Raw genomic sequence first — 24,595 nt, forward strand, 5'->3', positions numbered from 1 at the left:
GTTTAATGGGAACTGCTTCAATTTCAGTTCTATTGTTGTTACATGTCACCATGACTTGGTGCATTTTGTGGCCATTGGCCATTTTTTTCTCCAGTGATGTTTTAAGGTAAAAATGTTTGCCTGACCCTGATCATCAACACCAATTCACACAATTGCATTTGTTTCTAAAAATAACACTAGTGGAGGAAATGTAAAGCCATCTCATAATGACTCCAGCCACTAAAGTGTGAGCTGACCTGACAGACTTTACCTGTCTGTTTATACAGGCTTCTACTGCCATCTGCTGTTGTTAACTGGCATCAGTGAACAGACTACAGAACACAAAGCAGTCACTGTATAAATGCCAATTTTTCTCATCTGACTCTGACCAGGGATATTATACTTATGATATGATTTGCTGATCATAACCTTTTTCAATGCAGCTTGATCATGGGTTAATACTTAGGCTTCTTATATTCATAATTGATTGTAAGAAGCCAACGTATCTTGGCCTGACGTGGTCCATTTTTAAAAATTAAATTAGGATTGTATGTAATCCTGCTTCATACATGGGTTCTTTGGTTTATTTGAGTTACTGATATAAAAGGTGCACTTTGTATCCCAGCTTCCATTACTTGCTTTTAGACTTTCTTTTTAATTGTTATCGATTTTCCTATCCACTGTCCATCCAGTAGTATACAGTAAAATATAATAGATATAATAAAATGTATTAACTCTTTATTAACTAATTATACAGTTTATGAGACTAGCTGCCAGGTCTAACAGCTGTCTTGCACACATATGCTACTCTGTTGTTGTCAGACTATCAAACATCAATGTTCTATATATCAAACACTCTTTTCCCTTATTCACTGTTTTAAATGTTTATTTTTATTTGTACTTTTTTACAATTTTAAACGTTTTTAGTTTCAAATAATCTGGACTTTATCATGTAAAGTGCCTTGAGATGACTGAATTGTGAATTGGCGCTGTATAAATAAAGTTGAGTTGAATTGAATATTTCCCTGTATTGCTTCTGTGTTTTAGCTTTGCAACTTCTTGAAAATGTTTCATCTCAATTGAGGGAAAACAGGAGCTCAGCCTGAAGGTCACAGAACATGGCCACACAAGATAAAAACAAACTAGAACAATTAATTTGTTCTGAAGCAGTCCCTGAAGAATAATGAGAGCACGGAAATTAAAAAACACTAAAACCTTTACTGTCATAAATGGTTGCAGCTTTTTAATGACTGGGTTCTATGAACACGGGCATATTTAAGCTTTCATGTCCTCTAAACTGAGGACTGTTGTGGGGAATGGGGCTGGTGTGCCACCATGTGATCTGTTGTCTTGTTGGAAGCTTTGTCCCACCCTGTGCTGCACTCAGAAACACCACATCACTGCACAGTGCACTGCACACTCCTGTAGGTCAAAGCAGCCGCAGGACATCTGCGCTGCCAGAACAACGCATGGACAGGTAAGCTGCTGCTGCTGCTGCTGCTGCTGCTTTAGACTGTTACTTTCATTTAGTTTCTATGTTTAAACAGGAAATACTAAGACTTTGGCCATGTTAAAAAGCCAATAATTTGTCCACAGTTTTTAGATTATTTGCTGTTTCCTGCTCTGTTTTAATTAAGGCTCAAAATCTGTGTTATTTCACTTGAGTTCTTTACTTTAATCATCAATTCCTTTTTAGAGCCGGTAGCAGCTTTTATTGCTGTATATGTATCAAATTTGACCTTGTCTTATTATTTCACTGCAACATGAAGCTCTGTAATACAATATGAGCTAAGACAGACTAGACTCATGGAAACAAATGCTGCATCTATTCAACATTATTGGCACTGGGTCTATAATTTCAACCCCTTGAAGTCAGTACAGTCAGTTCAATAAGCCATTTGTTTTTGAACTAGGTTTTGGCTTCAGCTTAAAAAGTTTCATGATGTTGTTGCTTTATTGGCTGCGAATATATTCAGTTTTTGTGCAGACATACTGTCCAGAACTGTGATGGTGTGTAACTTGAGCTGACAGAAACATTTAAGCCTTAGGTTGCAATTTTAAGAACTGCACAGTATTCCCACATTTAACCGTTTCATTACAGGGTGTCACAGAAACTCATGCAAGTTGACGCTGGACAGCTCTGATGTCACACTCTTCTATCAGTGTGAGGGGCACTCTGTGTTTGCGTGGAGGCAAAAAAAGTCCCTCAAATCTTTGTAACTACACAGCTTCTAGCAGCTGGTGCCATCATGGTGTATAGACAGATCTTTCACCAGCACAGCCCTGATACCTGCTTCATTAATGTCAATGTGGGAGGTTTCAAACGACGAATGGAGCACACCGTACTCAAACGATTCCCAGACACGCGCCTGGGACGCCTTCTCTGCTGCAGCTCCAAAGAAGCAATCCTGGAGCTGTGCGATGACTTCAGTCCCTCTGACATGGAGTACTATTTTGACCGCAATCCACAGTTTTTCTGTTACATTCTCAACTTTTACCTGTCAGGTAAAATCCACCTGGTGGATGGGCTGTGCGTAGTCTCGTTTTTTCAAGAGATCGAATACTGGGGCATCAAGGAGCGCCACTTGGATTTTTGCTGCACCAACAAGTTCCAGGAACTGATGGAACTCGCTGATGGAAGGTGTTTTGATGAGAGGAGCGGTGAACTGCAGCTCCACAGCTCCGATTCTTCCAGCGAGGAGCTGTCAGCTGTGAAGGACAACACAGACCTGTTTGAAGGCTCCTGGTGCGCAGACTTCCGCCGGAATATCTGGATTCGGCTGGAGAATCCTGGTTACTCCGCTTCAGCCAAGGCGATGGCTGTGGCATCCATAAGTGTGGTCCTTGTCTCTATTGTGGCCATGTGTGTCCACAGCATGCCGGACTTCCATCAGCTGGATGTGAATGAAAAAGAGATTGAAAACCCAGTGCTGGCCTTCTTAGAAGGCGTCTGTGTCTTGTTCTTCTCTGCAGAGTTCGTTCTGCGTATGGCTGTGGCACCATCAGCCATTAAGTTCTTGTGCAGCCCTCTAAATATTATTGACCTAATGTCAGTCCTGCCCTTCTATGTCATTACAGCCTGGGACACAGTGGATGAAGGTGAGAGCACAGAACTGAAGAATGTTGGGAAAGTGGTGCAGATCTTAAGGCTGATGCGCGTATTTCGCATCCTGAAACTGGCGCGTCATTCAGCCGGTCTGCGCTCCCTCGGGACCACGCTGCGGCACAGCTCCCGTGAAGTAGGGATGCTGGTGCTTTTTATGTCTGTGGGAGTTTCCATGTTCTCTGCTCTCATTTACTGTGTAGAGAAAGAATCTCAGGAGTCAGATTTGCAGAATATCCCCATTGGCTGGTGGTGGGCCACCATCAGCATGACCACTGTGGGCTACGGGGACACCTTCCCCACCACGTTCGCTGGGAAGCTGATAGGAACCCTGTGTATCATCTGTGGATTGCTGATTGTAGCTCTGCCTGTCACTAGCATTTTCAACAAGTTCTCCGAGTTCTACCAGAGGCAAAGACACACAGTGAGTTCTTGAAGGAGCCATATGGAAGGATATTGAGGAATACAGCATTTTAATGGGAGCAGGATTGATTTGATCAGTAAGAATCATGAGCATAAAGGTTGATATGAAGCCAATAATCATCACAATCTTAATAATAATCTCAGCTTTGCCTTTTCAGAGCTGCTCTCTGCTCCAAAAAAAAAAAGAAAAAGAAAAGAAAAGAACAATGCCAAGACAAAAGCGAAAAATAAGAAATAATAAAATGTAAAGACTGATAAAAAGAGGTTTACAATAAAGAGCGGTCGGTGTGCAGTGCAATGAATAAATGAAGACATCAAAACTTATTATTAGGATGATATTCGTCTCTTTTTTGTAAAATGTAAATTCATCCCCCTGCTGCTGCAGGCCTCATCTGCTGTGGATCCATGAGTCTTTCCGTCACGTCGATGTCCTTATTGTAGTTTCACAAGGCTTTTAATTGCTTCATCCAAAGAGAGGCCCCTTGCTGTTCGCTGGCTGATCAATGTCATCAGAGTTCTTAATCAATGTGCCCGGGTCAACAAAATCTCATCAAAAATCCCCACAATGTGCTGAATTCACAAATCGTCCTAAAGCTGAGTAAAAAAAAAGGCTTTATAAACCTGACAGTAACGTTATTGGCATTAGCTGGTTTTGATGGGAACCTAATATTACATATCTCTGCTGACACCGTCAGTGTTGCTATGGTTTAATGCCGCAGTCACCTTCAGCAACAGTAGCAGCACCGATAAGAACGTGTCGATCTATGAAAACAGACTGAATATCCAAGCTGCTCTGCATAAGATGCCAATACTACAGATAACACATCTACTACTACATGTCTACTTCAACTCAATTGATTTTTGTCTGAATCATGGCCTTTGCAGCGCTGGTTTGGTTTGGAGCTGCGTATCTTTGGGCGCAGTCTCACTGGCTAATGGCTGGAACATCTTTATTATTTTTCCAACAAGCAGTGAATTAGTAACCCCTGATGTCAGCACTCTGACTGTATTCACCTAAAATATTTGGAGCCCTCCTCGTGTGTCCTTCCTTCACACTCAAAGTCCCACAGTGTTTCACTTTGATTGAGTTCACTGCTTCATTCTTTCTTCCTGAATATCCCCGTCAGCAACATCTGCCGTCCTCCTCTCAGTACTGAAGGACAGCGATGCAGAGAGGATGACGCGGAACAAAAAGCCAACAAATTAAGAGTTTAAAAGACACCAGTAATTATTTGAACATAATTCCTTGTGCTACAGTTTTCCCCACTGTGGATGCTGGTGTTAAATTTAAAATTAGAATTATTCCTTTGTGAGTCAGTCAAGTTGCAGTTTACACATCTGCCCAGACTTTTGTTCCAGTCGGTTCATCCACAAGTCCAAGTGGATGTTTAGGTAGCCTGTTTGGATGAAAACCTATCAAATAAAATCTTAGTTTTTTTAATTCAGGAAAACGTTCTAGGCCTATTTGTCTAACTCGGTTCAAAACAGTGTGTCGTGATGGACCTGACAGTGATTAACAGCATTCTTTCATATGTTTTTAACCATCAAAGTGATTTAAACACATTTCCTTGCATGTATCTGGATCCTGCATGGGAAGGAGCAGAGTTTCAGTTCAGTCTGCACAGGTGCATTGTGGGATCACCTGAGCTCGACAACACACAACAAATTAACAGAGAAACAGACATAATGATGAATACACAGAAACACAGACAACATTGCAGATGCCTATAAAAAACAAATAATGGGAAAATATTTTGATCTGTTTTATTTGTTTTTTATGAATTTCCAAGATAAAAATTATTATGATTCTTGTAAAACCTAATATTGGGGTCAGAAATCAGTCTCTGCCTAAATGACCACCTGCAGTTTATTGTTCAGGTTTTAAAGTTCTAAAAAGCCAGGAGGGCAATTTGATCTGGTACCTGAACACTACACCAGACATAATCTTTTCCAGAAAATATCACATGGCATCTGACAATGTGACTCACCTTAAGTCTTTCTCTTTCTCTAGAAGAAACAGCAGTTTACTGGAAAGAAACGTGAGTCACATGTCTCTGTATCTCCTTATTTACTTTTTACCACTTTGTAAGTTTCAATCAGTTTCCCTCATCAGCAGTTCTGCTTACTCAGCACATTTCCTCACGGTGAACATGGATCCAAATGAAGGACGTGTTCTTCCTGGACAACATAACTCACAAATATCAAAGTTGTAAATTGAGCTGTAACAGATTGTAGCAGTTTTCTTACTTGACTTTCAAACCAAACTCAATTTGTAAAAATTAAACAAATGTCTTGTTCCAGCAACGTTCCTCAGATCAGTAAACTGAGTCAAGATCCCAGAAATACCTGACATGTATTCTGATGTGCTGCTGGATGTGGAAAACTGAGCAAGACTTCACTGTGGTTTCTTAGAGTTTGGGATCAGGTTGTCTGTATCACATTAAGATTAATGTGTTGTCTGGAAGATTAAACTGAAGTAGAAAGATGAATGATGAATGTAAAAACCAAAAGACCTGATTTACAGATAATTCTGATTTTACATATTGTTTCTCTACATTTGCTGGTTTCACTACATATATTACTATATTAATTCACCCTAAACTCAGTTTTGTGTGTTTGACCTCCTCTTGAACCAACACTGGCTCCTGGCAGGAAAATTCAACAAATATTGTCCAAACTGATTGTGAATCATATAAACTCATTACTCTGAAAAAGAAAGATTGAGTAGCATTTCTAAGCCTCCTAAAGTCCTGCCTAACTGTGGACGATCACTCCAGGGGAAGTAAAAGTGAGACCACTTCCTACGTAAAGGCTGCTGCTTAACTAGAGTTTCTCATCAGTGTAATTTAAATCAATCAGCCGATCAGCCTCAGGACACTGCAACTACTGAACAAGAAGGCAGAAGTAATTACAGAGTGACAGACAGGGAAACATCTCTCCTCCTGTTATAGGAAATACCTGCACTGCAGCCACTGTTGACAATGACATTGCAAACAAGGCTTATTTGTCAGCTGCCAACAACATCAGTGACAACAGCAATTCAGCTGCAGGTGACCAAAGCCATGGAGCTGCGGATTGAACCCCCCTCCCCCAGGGACAAACCCTTATGGATCTCGATGAAAGACTTTTACTATGACAGTACATCAGAGTATGATAAGGAGTCATTACCATTTTCATATGGGGAACAAACACTCACACATGTAGATTAGGTGAACTGGTAACTTGGTTGTCATAGATAATTGAAAATTGGAAAATACAAACATTAAAAAAGACAAGTACGCTTTTCTACTCTGCCACAAACACGAGATACTGAACTAAGAGCATTGTAGCATTTAAACCAAGGTGAGTCCCATGTCTGACCACTTGAGGGCAGCCTCATCGTTTTGGAGCTTCTCATTACAACTTTTTTTGTGATTTAACCTTTATTCAGTTCCCTTCGTGATACGTTACAAAGACATCAAATTTTAACGTTACACATCGCAGCATTCTGCTAAATTATCTTTTTAAAATGAATATTAAGAAAATAGGTTAGAGTCATAGAAAATATAACGTGTGCAGCATTTTACATATTCAATATTTTAACAAGAACTTAAACAATGAAGAGAAGAGCATCAATTTCCTCCTGATTAGTGATTAGTTTCTTTAGCAGTCTTGTTTATTGTATTTGATAACTAGGACTAGCTGAAGAGCTGTGCCAAGAGTGAAGCAAATATGAATTATTGCAGGAAGAGTGTGAGCTGAGTGTCACATTAGCACTAAAGTTGTTTGCAATCAACAAATGAATAATTAATTGATTAATTTGTGCTTCTGTAGCATCTCGTGTCACCTGTCAATCAAGACACTCATTCATATCAAGATACACCATTTTTACCACGTATTTATAAAATGAAAAAAATAACAATCTATCACCGATATGGAGGAGGCCGAGTTTTTGACCTACACAGCAACCGTGGTTAAGTTGGCTTCATTTTTCAGCCTGTCATCCTTCTTTCAATATGGATGTTACTATACAATTAAATACAGAGAGGTTTGCACATTACAGCTCTTATTCTTGGTTAATACACATTTGGTTTTCCACATCATTTCTACATTATTGCTAATGTGATTTGTGCCTCATGCTACCTATATAATAATTACAATATAACCCTGTTCATCACCACATTTCTCATTATTATGAAAGGACAAGCTTTTTATTACCCAAATATTAGCTCCAATATTAATGTACTAGCTTCCAACTCTATTTTAAGTTATATTTTCTTGAATATTAACCCACTATTTCTTTGCTATTACCTACGTTTTTCTAAACATTACAATTAAGGTACTTACCAGCACGTACTGTTTGAGAGTCAAAGGTCTTTCTGTTTTGTATTTTCAAGAGCTTATGGATGGAAACTTTCTGTTTGCCTCTAAAATTTGTCAAATAACAAAAGCAATAACAAGTATGATGAGAGATAGTGTGGATTCCAGTCCACACCCTCTTACAGTTAGAATTTCACAAGTTGGTGGGAACAGTCTCCAATGTGGCATTTGCACAAACTCAGCTTCAAAATGGCATCAGCTGCTGCAACATTTATTTATGTTCTCCGATGGCTGTCTATTACAACATTATTTGTAGAAAGCAACAAATTCCTTTAGGAACAGTTTTTAAACTTTTAGATGCCAAACTATTAATCTGTTGAATTAATTCACTTTTTCTACATTTTCCTTTTTTTTTTTTCAACCAGCCAAGTCAAAACTAGAGTCAAATAGTTTCTAAGAGACTTAAATTTGTTCCCCAACAAATGACAAAAGACAGATGCGAGTTGAAAATTATTTTTATTATTATTATTAATTTAAATTAACAAACACTGCTATACATATTGCTGTTTTTATTCATTTTGAATCATTTTAAACAGTTAAAGCATTTGAAAAAGAAGTCATAGTTGAAAACAGGTGACAGACAGTAGATGACATGTACAGTAGAAGATCTACAGTCAATGGCTTTTCTGTGTGTGTCGAGGGGCTCCACAAGGGTTCAACATACAGACGTATCAAACTCGCCCACAGTAATGCTTTTGGTTATCGTTTCATCTCTTTACGTTGTCGTACAGGATGAGACATTTCCTGTTACATCTCGTGATGTCACACATCTTCCCAAACAAGTAGCAGCAGCTTGTATCGAATTTCAAAGTCTTGTTTTCTGCATCCAGCGCATTAAAAAGTCTCCCAACATTATTACCACAAACAACAAAAAGGGTTCGAGCGAAGATGACACCCCCCAACCCCTGACAGTATATTAGTTAGGAATGTTTGAAGTAAGCAAAAACATCCCAAATATCGCTGTTGTGTCCTTCTCAGTGCACAGTATTGAAATCCCTAAAAATAATGCAAAAGAAGTGCTTCATAAGACTTCAGAATTCTATCCTCTCCAGGTGTCCCCTCTTCTATCCCAGGCCAGCTGTAGAGAGAGTCTTCTTATTCCTTCCTTATAGTCACAATATGAATTTTCTGGCCTGTGTTTAAAGCCACTACTGAGTACCTCCATGTTGTTCAAACACCCATAAATCAGCACATCTGAGTTGAATTTAAACATCATTTCTTTACTAAATGTGACAGATTTACAAACACAGTATAAACAGGGTTGACATCATTGGCAGCCGGCGACAGTCTAGACCACAGTGGCTTTTGTTTTGTTTTGTTTTTGTTTTTTTTGCTTTTTCTTTTTTGTTTTTTTTCTGAAATTTGAGCAAAATCCCTCCATTTAGACAAAGACGGACGAATTACAGGATTACATCTGTCATACAGACCTTTTTTTGGCTTTTTGAAACCTGACCTGCCCTGAGAGGCAGTGTTGGAAAAAAAGGTAAGACCTTTATTTAGAGAATGTAAGAAAAGAATGAGTACGGGATCGAGCGGAGGAGGGTTTTGATCAAACCTTTGAACGCGTGTGCAAAAAACACAAACCTTTATCAATGAAACAATAAAGAAGTGAAGTGTTTCTTCCCTCCACATAAAGTACCACCTCTGCAACACTTTGGCTAGACCATTCAACAGCCTGCAGCCCTGCGATCTTCTTCACGATGGGGGTTTTACTACACATGAGAGATATCCCTGACATCAATGTAAATCACATACACGTAGTCATAAACAGGTTGTAAAGTTCAGGTACAGAATCACTGAGGAAAAGCACACCAATACTACTGTAAAGTCAAGCCACTATGGCAAAATAGAAGGTATAGAGTATTGATAGAACATTGGCTCGTATCCTTTGCAACACTGAGGAGTTCTTAAGTCACCCTGTGGATGAGCAGTTTGCTTTTCTACAGGCAGTTTAAGGAGAGGACCATGTCTCAACAAAACACTTTGTAAAAATTTAATCAGCACAGGCCATAAATACAATTAAAGAGATGGAAATAACATCAGCAATGTGTTCACACACACACACACACACTTCTATTAACGATTCCTGATTCAAGGTCCGAGTTACGAAAGGACAAACCCAAATGAAATGAAAATACAACAAAAAAATAAAGACGAGAGGAAGGCGTCGCTCACTGTCTCTTTCTCTCGGAAATTCCAGTAGAATGCTGACCTCGTTTAGTGATTTATTGATTCATCTTGGCAGAGTGCAATGTCGGCCACATGGCTTTTTGAAAAATGTTCCCCCCAAAAAAAAAAGTTTTTAAAAAAAATAGATATAACGTGCCCTCTAGTTTCAGTCATATCAAGTCACAATTGCCCGATTTAGGCATGTCTCTCGTCAGAAGAGTCTGCCCAGTAAACATGTTGATACTAGAGTTGAAATGGCAAAAGTTTGACACTGTTTTCTTTTTGGGGGGCAGAGCGCACACTTCTACAAATAAAACGAAGAAAAACAAAGTTACACTAAAGTGGAACGAGAAGAAACACGTGGCGTAGCCCTTGTGGCTTTCCCTTGTTGGGGGGGAAACGACTCACACGGTCAGCTTGGTCTGGACTTTTGAATGTGCTCTTGGGCCTTTAAAGGACACTGAAGGGGGAGGAAGGCTCAGTTGATCCTCGCGCTCGCCTTCAGCCACAGTGTTTGTTTCTCAGCCTTGCATCGAGCCGAGCCCTCGCTCAGAGGGCCAAGAGGGTGGGCGAGTTGAGGGAGTCTGACGACTGGTCGCCGCTGCTGCTGCTGCGCCGGTGGGCCTTGGAGCAGGACTCGGAGGAGGGCGAGGGGCTCTCAGGCTCCAGCATGTTTGGGTAGGTGAATATGAGGCTGGGGTTGTTGGGTGTAGCGGCTGGGGTGGACACGGCCACCACTGGCGTGTTCAGGCTGTCTCCATCTGTGCAGTACATCCCTCCACTGACACCGCCACCGCCCAGGCAGATGGGTTTGATGACGGAGCGCTGAGACTTGTTCATGTTCTCCTCATCGTCCTCCGGCTCTTGCTTCACAACCACCTGGTTTATGTGAGCCCGGGTGCCCATGGTGCTGCGCATGGTCAGTGGGATCGGGGTGCACTGCTGCTGCTGCTGCTGCTGGTGGTGCACTGATGGCTGGTGGCGCTCCTCCATGGGCAGCTTGCACACGGGATTGTGGGCAATCAGCATGAACTCCAGCTTGTCTTTCTCCTTCTGCAGGCTCTCAATCTCCTTTTGGAGGTCTGCTTTCTCGTCCTCCAGCTTCTCAGTCTCCTGTTGACACCGAAACGGGAAATAGAAATGAGCCTTGAGTTTAACAAAATAATTAGGGCTACAACTGTTTATGAACCGAGCTGTCAAAATGATGCCAGAATTTCCAGTTTCTTAAACAGTACATTTGTCAGGTTGTGTGAGTGTTAATCCAAAGTGCCAAAAGAGGGCACTGTTTCTTTGCCATGGCCTCCCAAACACAGAAAGAAGCACCACCAACACATTAAATCAAGAATTCCGTCATGGGCAATTTAGATTCTTAAAGCCTTCTGCTCGAATTTGAGCCTCACATAATGACTGTGTATTGTTTGTGTCTCTGAGACATGAGACTTGAATCAACAGTGTGTTATTAATATGTCACATAAAAGACAAAGAGGGATCCCATAAAAGCTGTTTGTCAGTCGGAGACATGGGGCAGATAATGATAAGCTGACATGCTGTCTGAGAACTTTGACTCATGGGCAAAGGTATGAGGAAGTCAGACACAAGCAGCCAAGTGAGGAGGCGCCAACTAAGAGACTTATTGGAAAGATTTCTGTGTCCACATTGGTCCTTCTTTTCACAGGAAAGTGACACTTCCGTATTTAGAATTTTAAAACATATAAGAAAGAAAGGCCTTTTGGGTTTATTCCCCTGCTGCTCGAGAGCATTAGCTGTGGTGTGTGTGTGTGTGTGTGTGTGTGTGTGTGTGTGTGTGTGTGTGTGTGTGTGTGTGTGTGTGTGTGTGTGTGTGTGTGTGTGTGTGTGTGTGTGTGTGTGTGTGTGTGTTGGTGTAAGCAGCACTTCTCAATGTGGGATTGTGAGACAAGCAATTTGCCCCTTTTACAAAATGTCCTGCATTCATGGCGACAGCTGCCTACAGCAAATTCCATTCCTGGGGTTTTTTTAAGGCCTGACAAGCTCAACTTCACTGTAATTCGACTAATTAGTCCATTTAGATGCCGTTACTGTCTGCCAGGCAGGGCTGCGAGACAGCCCTACCTCTGTCTATGGCTCCCCGAGACAAAAAGCTTTTCATCGCCTGTCATCTTTTCACTTAGAACCTTGCACTCAGAAGCACAGCGAGAGTCAAACCAGTAATGTGAGGTTGTAAAGTTACTGTAGGTGTGGAGTTCAAAAATCTGGACTCCTGCCAGACTTCTTGTCCCCCCCCCCCCCCCCCCTATGTATTCCCTGCATGCAAATCATAGCTTTTGTTGCTTCTTGGGCATTTTCTGCAGTAACAACAAGCCTCACAGTTTGTGCCACAGAACAGGAAGTATAAGTGTTTATTAGCTGGAGCTGGTTGGTGCATAAGAGGAACAAGCAGCTCCAGAATGTATTGTTGAATTTGCGGTTGTTCTAAAACTGCAGTGGAAGACCTGATCAACGGTGGCTCCAGTTTTCAGCTTTCTACTCACCCCTTGCAGCATCTCGGTGAGCTCTCGCCTGCGGTTGCGGCACTTGGCTGCGGCTAACTTATTCCTCTCACGCCTCACCCTCCGTTTTTCCTCCTCCTCTGGGGTGAGCTAAGGGCAAGGAAAAAAAGGAACATGGCAGGTAAAATAAGCTGTTCAAACTGACAGGCACAATCAATATATAGTGTGGAGCATGAGCGAGCGTACACAAAAGCTGAGGGAGACTGCCATCTGATTTTGAGCTGAAAAACAATGGTAATAACTTGCTGTCAAGATAAAATGTTTCTTCGGTGACTTCCAGTTATAATAATAAGGTGTTTTATGAGGTGTGCTAACACACTTCAACAGCTACCAGCTATGCCGTTTACCTGCTCGTCTCTCTTGCGTCGGCCCCTGGCATCGCCGATGGAGCGGATGACCCCAGGCCGAGCCAGAGGGTTATGGCCCAGCAGCCCCGGCCCGTTGCTCAGGTGATGGCCGTACGGGTGGGAGCGGGAGTAAGGGTTGGACATGGATGTGATGACCGTGGGCTGCACCATCCACTGTAGGTCTTGGCTGGTCGTGATTGCATTAATGGTTGGGATGAAGGCACTGTTGGAGCCGGGCATGTCGACCCTATACTTCTGGAAGACGAAGGAGCAAGAGAACCATATTGAGAAGAAATGGACAATAAATGAAAAAATGAAACTAGAAAAGTGGGGTGAATCTAGGAATCCCACGAGCATCTAGGTTTCTATGAGCCTTGATTTATTTCACTGGCAGCTCGATGGCAGAGGCGCACACACACCATCGCCCACTGTTATTAAATTGACACATTTTCCACATTTCAGGCATATAGTAATGATTCAGTGCACACAGGCAGCGTATGTAACCCCTGGAGTGGAACAGTGACACATGCTGTGGGAAAGCCCAAGGTGACCGGTGAGTGCTTCTCACTTTGCTGCAATAACCATGAGTCTGGACTGAATGGAGAGTAAATATGCATCTGAGCTGCATGGTCGACAGGGTGAAAAATGGTGAATGATTGTCTAATAGAAGAAACCTTCATTTCTAAAGAAGATGTATTATTGATTTAAATTCAGTAATCAAAAGGCAAAGAGGTGCTGGTCCAAACTCCTCAACTTGTGGCACAGAACCCTTCAAATAAAAAGAGCACTTTCCAAATTTTCACCTTAAATCTAAGTACATAGTTACTCACATATTATTACAATCTATATATGAGGGAATCTGGCATTGCATGATGACCACCAGTATGGGAACCGATCTCAGACCAGTATTACTTCATGTCTCTGGGGTGTACGAACAGACGCGCTGCCTGCCTGTGTGCGTAATTTACGCACATACCCATATGCCCGTTATTCCCGACTTTCCGTCGGATATCCCGGCAGTCTATTGGAACTTTGTTTATCTGGTGAGTCATTGTGTATGGGATTTGTTAAGCACATGTGAAACGCAGTCAGTTCCAGTAAGGAGGAAGCAGCCAGCTGTAACAAGCCAGAGAGTTAAGCCAGAATGGTGGAAGTGGAATGTTTTTGGAGAGAGATTGGCTTCGATATCAGAGCAATAAAATTCCCTTTAAATCCAAACAACGAATGAATCAATTGTGTGCGACGGAATGTGAAGGGGATGCATCCTCAGCATAGTCTTTACACTCTGTGGAGAAGTCTGCTGAAACTTCTGGTCTGATAAAAATACTATTGGTCTAATAAAAACGAGGGGAAAATGCCTTGTTCTTATGTGTCACAATAAAACTAACAAAGAGGTCATGTTCCAGCGCGCTGTAATGGGAAACAGCCAGAAAGTGTGTGATTACAGGGAACCAGTGCAATGGCAGATACGAGCCAAAGTCGTTTACCGTAATGTTGCGTGAGCCTGCCTTGGCCTTTTTCCACACAACTGCACTATCCGCCAGGCTTTGGGTGCGGGTAAACAACATGCCTCTTCCCGGATTTATACCCTATTATTTCAGAATACGCGGACACGGCGTTCTCATAATGTTCCACTGGCACACGAACAACATATGTAGCGTGACGGACCCGGGATGTGAGGGAGGCTTTACATCCGATGAAACAGAGGGGATGTAGGTCTTCGTGTTTTAAGCGCAACAGTACAATTATTAGCGTTTTTCGTTTTCCTGGGAGGACGTGCAGGCTTTTGATCGCCTTGAGCTCCAGGTCTGTACGCGCTTCCCGCTTCAGGAAATGTGCCACATGAAGCTCGACAACATTCTGCTCTATAACTGTGTTATTTCGGATGACACGTACTTCATAAACATCAAACTTTCTTTGGACTTAAAAATGTTTTGCTACAACACATCGATGGATTTTACATCGATAGATGTAAAAAAACAACAACAACTTCACTCTGGCGACGAATAAAAGACTTGTTGCGTTCTGTCTTTATCCCGTTTATTAGCAGGATTGCGCTCAGTGGTGCGAATGTCCTTATAATTCTGCGCTTAAAGCACGTAAAGAGGACATGATCTCATGTTGATATCTGGACGTCACGAGCCCAGTTCCACCTCAGTCTTTCCTATAAATCACATTATATATGTCGGTGTGTGTTTTGCTTAATTATAGGGACAGACTCAAAAATGAATTCCTTTCATCATTAATATGCGCAAAATCTCCAAGGCCTCGCCGATGATTGTGCGCACCAGTCGGTGTGTAAATCATAAGACTGTGTCGAAATATCTTATGACAGAATTCCTGTTCTATAACTCTGAAATACTTTTTTATAGATCCAGACTGTTGGGTCGCTGATGCAATCTTTTTTTCTTTTTCTTTTACAGACACCCGGTGAATCCCAGCCAAATGACCGAATGTACAGATATATGTCAGAGACAGTTAATAAGTGCAAACGCGCTCTCCTTATAATCACGAATACATTTATAGGCTGAGAGCTGAAAGTCATCTTCGGTTGCTGTGCTGCTGGTTAACATAGAATCACAGACATATTCAAGGTTCTTGTCTACAGACAGATCGGCACCTCCTTGTGTTACCTGGTAACTTGAGGTAGAGATCGGACTTCCGATCGTGCTGCTGCCGCTTGTGAAGGACTCTGGCTGGGCCGGAGAGGTGCTGCTGCCGCGGGACGACGTGTCGTAGTTCCCGTTGTATTCCTGGTACATGATCCAGGAAAGCGGAAGATTTCAGCAGACTGTTAGAATTCTGAATTCTTTTGTTTTTTTATTAATCCTCGCAGATAAAAGGCACCAACAGAAAAATCCACTGACTCGAGACGTTGTTAATTTGGGATATCCAGAGAAGAGTTGCCAAAGACAAAGTGCACTTATGCTTCTTTAAACTACCCTAAAACATCTTACAAATAGTGCAAATTACAGTAACGATTCTCCTGCGTGTTAGCGTCACTTTAACAGCTATTTCGGTTTGTGCTTGGATTATTCTACATCCGCAGGTAGATCTACGCTACACTACTAAAGATCCACTCAGGTGCGCAAACTTCAACCTTAAGTCAGCAGCGCCCCTTCAGCAGTCAAATCCAGTTGAGAAAAGTGAACCTGCAGTTACAGAGTGACTCACGCAGTTTAACATTGGCTTTAAAGCCTATTGCCTGCCTAATCTTCTCAGTATTTTCCGTCGCTTGCCTACTACACACGCTATCCGAGCTCTCTGCTGTTCATGGAACAGTTCTGACTTTTTTCTTTTCCTTTTTACCACACTTCCTAAAGATGACTCACTTCAATGGCACTATGAAGAACTGCAACGGCTTTTCAACCCCAACGAAACAGCTTACGTCACGCCTGGGCGTTGCGACTTCATCCAGGGAGGGGTCGTTACTGGATAAGGCAACGAAGAAGAAAGCTCCGCTTCAACCACTCTCCGCGCAGCGGACACTGGAAATACAATCGAAAAACGCGGACAGAGTATAAGAAGCAAACATATGTCTAGAGAGATGTATTTTTGTCACGAACGTCAGTGCCTGCTGTGGAGTTCACTAGTTGCCTCACTTGCTTCGGTCCATTGACGCATGTTTCCTAAAATGGGCAGTTGCGTCAGAGAGCGCGTGTGGGTTTCCTTGGTAAAGGAAGCGTCAGACACTGGAGGGATTCCCTCCCCTCGATCACTGCACTTCGGACTCCGAGCTCACAGTGTACGGGTCCCGGTCCGGTTATTCAGCGGTGCAGGAAAGCGATGACAGTGATAGTTTAAACGCACAGATAAAGGCGCGTACATATCACACACACACACACACACACAGAGAGAGAGAGAGAGAGAGAGAGAGAAGCGAGTTTAAGGCACTTCACGCATCTATTACGAGTTTGATCTGCTGAATTTATTTCCCGTATCAATGTTCAGTCTCAAAACTAAAATTGAGCAGGCGCACGTGTAACCATTTCCAGCTTCCAGCCAGCTTCCGTTTCCATTCTGTTGTTGAATTAATGGACATGCAGTATTTCTGCACAGTTGATTATTTGTGTTAATTGGCAGCAACGCATTGTGCGTAATTTTGGAGAAATGGCACGAAGCGCAAAAGGATGGCATAAACACAGCGTGATCCCGTGCTAATGGTCAAATTAATGTGGCCCGCTGCTTGTGTCTGAACAACAGTGCAGTATAGCTGCTCCAAATGAATCTCAATGAAATGTGGGCTAATTGTAATTCGGACGCACCTCAAACAAGGGCACGGCGCCCAGAATATGACACGTTGCACGATGTGAAATGGCGCATTAAGTATAATCCAATCTGCTACGGTTCCAATTTTAATCTGTATCACCATAACTGGTTATGCTGAGCTCTCTTAAAGCTGTTTGCCGCGCATATCTGTGCCAGAAAGCGTCGCTCCCATCAAAAAGTTTGAGCTGCTGTGTTCAGACGGGGAAGTTGTGTGGAGGGGAAATTATCTGCAGGGGGTTTTCTGAGGTGACCACTCGCCGCGGAGGGACTCGCTTTCTGTGCTTGCTCATAACGGGAACACGTCAACTACACTGTAGGTACTGCAGCCCTCCAATATGTCACCCTTTCCAGAGTTACTGGGTGTCATTTTCGCTGCATTGCCTTTTGACCCATGCAGTGATCTGTAACTGCTTGTGTGGAGAGGCTTCTCTAAAGTCCCCCAGAGCGCTGCTCCAGGCTTTTGGTTTCGTGAAACGGCGACAGAAAGCTCGCAGATGTTCAATAAATCTTTATTTGAATGATATTAATTAATGATTAATGTTTATCATCTGCCAAAGGCACAGCTTTTGTACGGTAACGGTGTTGCTAAGCGACACAGTTTCTGCTAAATTGCTTGAGGAAATCTAATCTGCTATAGTCATATAATTAATTCTGTAATATAATTTGAGATGCACCCATCGGCGTCAATTTGGGTAAAGCAACGTATGGCACTGTGACAGGTTCTGTTCCTATATGAGTCCAATTTTGATCTTTAAGTAGGCTACATAATGAGATATCAAAGAGAAACTGCAATGCACAACAAACAGCGTTACGTGATGCCTGTCAGTCAAATGTTATTGCTCTAATTTCTCCCATAGATGCTGATGGTAAATGACAGAGCCGGGGACTTATTAAAAGTCCCAGGGATTACGCGCTGCACTGCAGGGGTGGCAGATCACTTCGGAGGTGACAAACAGGCTCTTGGGTCAGTGTTGCGCACTGGGGCTGGCTGATCCGCAAGTCGTGCGCCACTGTCGCGTCGGTGTCACTCCATCACAAAGCATCAGCTGTATCCAGAACATCTCATCCGGCCTCTCGTCCACACGGGTGTGATCACCGGGACACTGTAAGCAAAAGGCTTTCCTAGTCCCGACGCAGGTGCTTGTGACGCAAGAGGGCTGCTGGCCCCGATGCTGCCTTTAGGTACCCGTAGGTGATTCTGCATGGGAAGAGTTGTGCGTAAATGTACATGTTCTGGCAACAGTGGGCTAATTGGCTCTGAGTGGCTCCAGAATTGTGTAAACAGTTAAAAAATTTTGCTGGGACTAGATTACAAGCAATCCGTTAAATATTAGTAAATATTTCCAATTTCAATTGGCACATTTTTATATGATATAGAGCTATGTTTCACAGACTCAGATGAAAAACATATATATATCAGATGAAAAACATCAGCCAATATATATATATATATATATATATATATATATATATATATATATATATATATAGTATGAGACAGTATATGTAAGGTAGGCTGAAGAATCTTTTCCCTCAGTTTCCTCCTGTAGAGTTCCACAGTGGATTATCTGTGTAGGAAGTAAATGAAAATAACAAATTAAAATAAAGTTCCTGAAAAAGCTATATATTTACAGTATTATGCACATTTAGGCATCACTATTAATAATTCAGGACATTCAGAATACTTCGCACAGTTTGCAAATAATAATTTGAATTTTATTTTGCATACCACTCTTTTCATTTGAAGTTGCCTAAGTACTGTATCGCAATAGGATTTGGTGTGTAAATGTCTAAGAGGCACCAGGAAATCAGCGGGCTCTTGCATCATGTTAGCTGTTGTTATTCTCAGGTATGATTCACATGCAGTTTCTGGTAGTGAGGAAAGCCATTTGCATCTGTGTGTTTTTTTTTTTTTTCTTGAATTATCAGATTCAATTGAACTGTAAACCTACTACAAAGTGCATTTATGGCATTTACAGTAGCACAGTGAGTCACCTTATTGCCAAATAATTAGCTGGAAGACAGCTCAGAGAGAAAGAGGCGGTTGTAACTGATTGTTTTCATTTTTCCTCAACTCAGCAAATCCAGAAATTACAATAATGCTTTGGCATATTTTACGCATTTTACACTGAACCGTTTTTCTTTTTTTCTTTTTTTTTTTGCTCTACCCTTCCTTTGTTTCCTTCCCTTTTGCGTCACTCTCCTGTCATGTTGTAATATCTTAACCTAGATAATACACAGCTCAACACGATCAGCACGGCTAATCTCAGAGCTCAGGTGCTGCCAGCAGGACACACGTAGTCACCAAAGTGCTGACTAGGAAGTTGGAGAGTGGGTTAAATAACAATCTGAGTGACTGACAGTGGGATTTACTGTTATACTAGTGGCCTGTTAACATAGTTAATGTGCTGTTTTCTCATGCAATGCAGCACTGAAGCAGCAATGCATGGCTGCTAAATTCACTGCATGAGACAGGAAACCAGGTAGATCTGCCAGTGAGCAGAACTTTCCCTTTTCTTTCTGCCACACTGTTGACAACAACGTGAAATCTATTGAATCCCATCCCGTATGACTCGGTTTGGTCTGACAGCACACTCGAAAACATGTGTTCTCTTGTCACAGCATCTTGTGCAAGCAGGACTTTTTTTTAAATAGAAATCTAATCAGCAGTTTCATCAAGATACCCACTGTGCAAGAACATGGCTTTGAAAGAGGTTGGATGCCAGACTGGCAGACAGCTTCTGTGAATTAAAGTAACCATCCTTCAGTGATTTCATTTACTGGTTGCCTTGGTGACTCATGTAAAGCAGTCAAACACAACAGCGCAGAGGGATAATTTGATCGTTCTTGACCTCTGGAGTGTGGGATTGTGCTAAGAAGAACATGAATTCATTGGCTGTGTGTCCTCCAATAAGGCCAATCACATTGAGGTATGCAAAAAAAGACTACAGCTGCTCGACAACATCTCCTTCCTTGTTCACATGCAAGCCCGATAGACACTCACATACGTTTATGTTGCTCTAGGAATTCCCAATGTTCAGATCGCAAAAACAAATAATTTAAACCCGTGAATTCTGGAGAACATTGCCATTTAAAACTTCCAAAAAAAATCATTGCAGTGTGCATCACGATGTTTTAAGAAAAGCTGATGCGGAATCTAGCATTTTAGGCTGAAACATGAAAAAAAAAAAGGTCATGTCAAGTCAACCTTCCTTGCTGCCTCAATGCCTGATCCCATCTGCAAAATCAATTTATTAGGAGTTGTGCAAGTATTCAATTACATTTTTCAAATCGAAATGAATGAACCCACAAAATGATCGTGGCCTGGTGTCGTCCTTAATGCTGAACGCTGTTGGCCGTCCACCAATGGAAACAGGTGGATCACTGTGTGCACTTTTTTTTATCAGACTGTGAAAACAGCTTTAATGTCATCAGAGCAATTTCTGCGTGGGCTCAGGTTTCAGACGCAACCCCTGCACTCCATATGGGGTGTGAGAGACATGGTCAATAATGTTGCAAGGATGGACAAATCAAATAGGCAGAACAGAACTGCATTATGACAACTGGAGGATCCAGTGGTTTTTAAGTCTGGGACATTCCTAGTCAATGAAACCCAATTCATACTGTCCATGTCCTCTTCAGTATTTATAATTTACCATTTAGTATGCATGATTAAAATGTAGTTAGCTGGTGGCCACTGGTATAAAGAATGTGAAGTTAACTGTTGGCCGCCTACCTTTGTTTGAATAAAAAGCTGTTTAAACTGTTCAAAGTGAATAGAGATGCAGCAGCTGACCTTCTACGCCAGCAGGACCGACCTACCGTGGAGACGCTCATTAGAGTCATGTGAGGTTAAAAGTCGTTTTAGGTGCATTAAGGTTAGATGATAGTATTGATGCCACTTTTACTGCCAGCAGCTTGTTAGCTTAGCACAACAACTGGAGGTCTGTTAGGTTTTTACTACATTTTAGCTTTTTATGGATTAAATAAGATGGAATGTTAACTATTTTTAATGGCTTTGGCGAATTGTTTCTTACCTTTTAAAGAGGCCAGGCTTGCTGTTTCTCGGTTTTCATCCTCAGTGTAAAGCTAACTGGGTGCTGCCCATGGCTTTATTTTAGAAAAGACAGACAGACACAAGTGTGGGATAAAGTAAACATAATATAAAGAAAATAAAAATAACATTTCCACAATTAAAAAACCTGAACTATTTCTAAGACGGCTGTAGTAAAGAAGAAATATAAGCATACATTTAAAGAAGATGTTTGTATTTTACACTAATTATTGATTCTAAACATGTCACGTTGCTCACTATTAATTCATTTTATGAAGAGGTTCCTCTGATTATATGAAGAGAAGGTGGCAGTTGGGAGAATGGCTCACTTTCCTGGGTTGAAGTGCGGTTAAAGTGTTGCAACCTGAAACCTGCCTACGCATCTGTACTGCTGGATTGGATAGTAAAAAACATTTAAAATGTCAGTTCAACCATTTGATTTTTCCCATGGGACACAAAAATCCTTTACTGGAAGTGTCTGCTGGACCTCAGAAGAAAAAGAAGAGCAGGGCTGGAATTACCAAGAGGTGGGAATTAGGGGGTCAGAGCATCTTATTAAATGCCATCACGTAGCAACCAAATGTTTTCCTGCTTGTTTGCTGCTGCAGTAGTGAAATAACCCAAATGACCTCATCTGACTCAACTTCAGCTACAACTAGTTTTAATGTCCCTGTGCACTTTTTCACTGGCTGGAAAAGAGAAAATACATAGATTTTATCACAGGAGATTGCTGTGAAGCAAGTGCTTCATTCTGTATTTACCGAGCTGCTCTGTTTAATCAAGCGGCCACAGGCAAACAACTAAGTGCAGTCACACACACAACTACCTGTACGAAGCGCACACTATCACACTCTTGACAGTAACTTCACAAGCATTAAAGTATCAGTTCCTGATACAATGGAAGGAAGTGCGTCACAGACGTGCTTCACCTCCAGACAAAGAAGAATGGAACGCTGCTCAGGCAAAAACACCAGAAAGAGAAGGGGAAATGTTGGAGCATGTGGTGGAAGAAGTGAACAAATAACAGGGTCTGAGGGAAGAAAAGGCCGTGAGTAGTCGGGGGACTTCTGCACAGGCACGCAGCGGTCAACACGGGCACCTGCAGCTCACAAATAAACAGGACCCCCGGCGTTCCTTCCACTTTTACTGGACTGCTTGTTTTCAGTAGAGGAAAACAAAAGCCCCCGCCATGTGATACTAAGAAACCAAGGAAAGGAAAATGATGGCTTCCGGATTAAAAAAAAAGGGCTTCATACCTGCGTATTATTTTGTTTTTGTCCTTCTGTGTGTTGTTTTCCTCATCGCTGGCCCCAAACCAGTGAAATAGCATTTGTGGGTGACGCGTCTCAGTGCAGCCACAAACAATGGGCGAGTTTATCTTAGTCTGTCAACAATGTAGTCGGTGTAATTTATGAGCAGGCTGGTCTAAGAGCATGTTGATGGCTGTGCAGCTTGGAATGTTAATGGGTTTTAGTTGATAAACTGCTGTTTGACCGTTGATAAACCATCACCCTCTTGCCCGTGGCTCATTATTGGAGCCCATAAAATATTAGGCTGGAAAGGGAAACCATCTTTAAATCTTAAATATGCAATGTAAAGCTGCTGTCTTTGAATATCTTCGGTGCAGCTCGTTCAATGCCGTATTGTTTCCTGCACTACACTTCCCAGAAATCACCTGTCAGATTAAACATGTGGGTGGCACAGAGATGTCATTTTACTCTGGACTTTCAGTTGATGTCTAAGTTTCATGACTTTTGATCTAACCACCCATTTCTCCTGGAAGTGTGGAAACGTCTTTCCCAGAAAGTGGTAAAAATGTTTTCAACAACAAATCTACAACAGATCTTTTTTGAAGAGGAGGTTAAATCACACTTTTACCGTAAAGGCAACGGAGTCAACTTTGTGGAACCAAAAAAGTGGAGCTATTATTGTGGGTTATCCATATAGCAGCCGAATCTCTTAGTCAAGCAGAAATGTTTTGGAAAACTTCACTGCATGTGCTGTGAAAGCTTAGGGGAAGATTAGCACGGCTGGCATGTCTTTAGATGCAATCTTTCATTTTTCAGTGTTAACATACAGAATTCTCTGTGTTCAGCTTTATGTGCCAGTGTCTCACTGAGGCTTATCCTCCCTGTAAAATAATCCACATCCTTTTAACTCCATTTATCTGGGTCCTCAGTGGAAAATCTGTTGTGGAAACAGATGGGAAGATGTACAGTCTTTTGCCTGCTGTTTCAAAGTTGTTTTTGATTCTCACATTTTTAAAAAAATATTGCCAAATCAGCACACAGAATGAGCTTTTAAGGGGCTTTGCTACCTTGATGGCTTTATATTGCTCCCTTTTTGTGTTGGTTCCCAAATAGGACTGTATGTCTGTATGTCTGACTCAAAAGTCAAATTTCACACTGAGCTGATAAAATCCATAGAAAAAAAATAATCATAAATGTACTAAACAGATGTCGTCATAAATGTACTAAAAAATAAATGTACTGAATAGGAATGAAATAACAGGAGGATCAGTGAGTTTGCCAAAATACAGTAGGTAATTGCAGTTGTGTTTATGACTTGCTGTGGAGGCACAGAATGAGCCACAATCTCGAGATGGCTTTAAAATCACTGACCAGATCAGGTAATAATGTATAACAGGTATTAATATTTTGATCCACCCAAAAAGGGAGGCCTATAAATAAAAATGGCTCTATACTATACTATACTATACTATACTATACTATACTATACTATACTATACTATACTATACTATACTATACTATACTATACTATACTATACTATACTATAAGCTGGAACTTTAAGCACTTTGAAATGCATTGTGCTCATGTACACAGCCAAACTGAATGAAAACTGTCACTGTCCAAATATATACACACCTGATTGTATTTCAGGAAATGACTACTCTCTGACTGCACCTTTATTTGATTTCAATCATTCTTATATCCTGTCCTCACCCAAGCACGGAGCAGATCTGTCTCTTACATCTGCACTGTATAGAAACTTTGACACGACTCTCTTAAATTAAAAGTGAAGGGGTCGTCCTCACTCTGTCCTGACTGTCCTGAATAGTTGCTGAGGTATTTCAGTCCAAACGACCATCTGACATCTGTAGCCACAAAGCGAGGCTCTGTGGCAAAGTCCATGTAGAATCAGTGATATTACCACTTAGTTTATATGGGAGATTTTAAAGCTTGCTGTCGCCTTGTGGTTGGGGGGAAGCAGCAGAGTGGAGCCTGAGTTAAGCTGAAGTGGGGTGAGTAAACAGCCATTACCAACATGGTACACGGGAACACCTGTCAATCAAGAAATACACACTGATACATATACACCTCTGAATCATGATATTTTCATTA

General features: G+C 41.7%; 2 protein-coding genes and 1 long non-coding RNA gene across 3 annotated transcripts; 1 reads left to right on the plus strand and 2 right to left on the minus strand.

The window, feature by feature from the left end:
* The first annotated feature begins 19 nt into the window (after positions 1 to 19).
* LOC137101067 (potassium voltage-gated channel subfamily S member 3-like) lies at positions 20 to 6,723 on the plus strand. Its single transcript, XM_067478949.1, has one exon. It carries the CDS (start codon positions 2,229 to 2,231, stop codon positions 3,516 to 3,518), a length of 1,290 nt encoding a protein of 429 aa, XP_067335050.1. The 5' UTR covers positions 20 to 2,228; the 3' UTR covers positions 3,519 to 6,723.
* Positions 6,724 to 9,063: 2,340 nt separating this feature from the next.
* On the minus strand, positions 9,064 to 16,271 carry fosl2 (FOS like 2, AP-1 transcription factor subunit). Its single transcript, XM_067478950.1, has 4 exons — positions 15,542 to 16,271; positions 12,909 to 13,163; positions 12,544 to 12,651; positions 9,064 to 11,146 (listed from the first exon to the last, which is right to left on the minus strand). The coding sequence occupies exons 1-4, from the start codon at positions 15,668 to 15,670 to the stop codon at positions 10,583 to 10,585; spliced, it is 1,056 nt and encodes a 351-aa protein (XP_067335051.1). The 5' UTR covers positions 15,671 to 16,271; the 3' UTR covers positions 9,064 to 10,582.
* Positions 16,272 to 18,666: 2,395 nt separating this feature from the next.
* On the minus strand, positions 18,667 to 22,610 carry LOC137100932 (uncharacterized). The gene is made up of 3 exons (XR_010910966.1): positions 22,488 to 22,610; positions 21,215 to 21,287; positions 18,667 to 18,745 (listed from the first exon to the last, which is right to left on the minus strand). It is a non-coding gene; the product is annotated as an uncharacterized lncRNA (long non-coding RNA).
* Positions 22,611 to 24,595: the final 1,985 nt, after the last annotated feature.

Source organism: Channa argus, chromosome 16 (genome assembly GCF_033026475.1).
Source record: "Channa argus isolate prfri chromosome 16, Channa argus male v1.0, whole genome shotgun sequence".
NCBI lineage: Eukaryota > Metazoa > Chordata > Actinopteri > Anabantiformes > Channidae > Channa > Channa argus.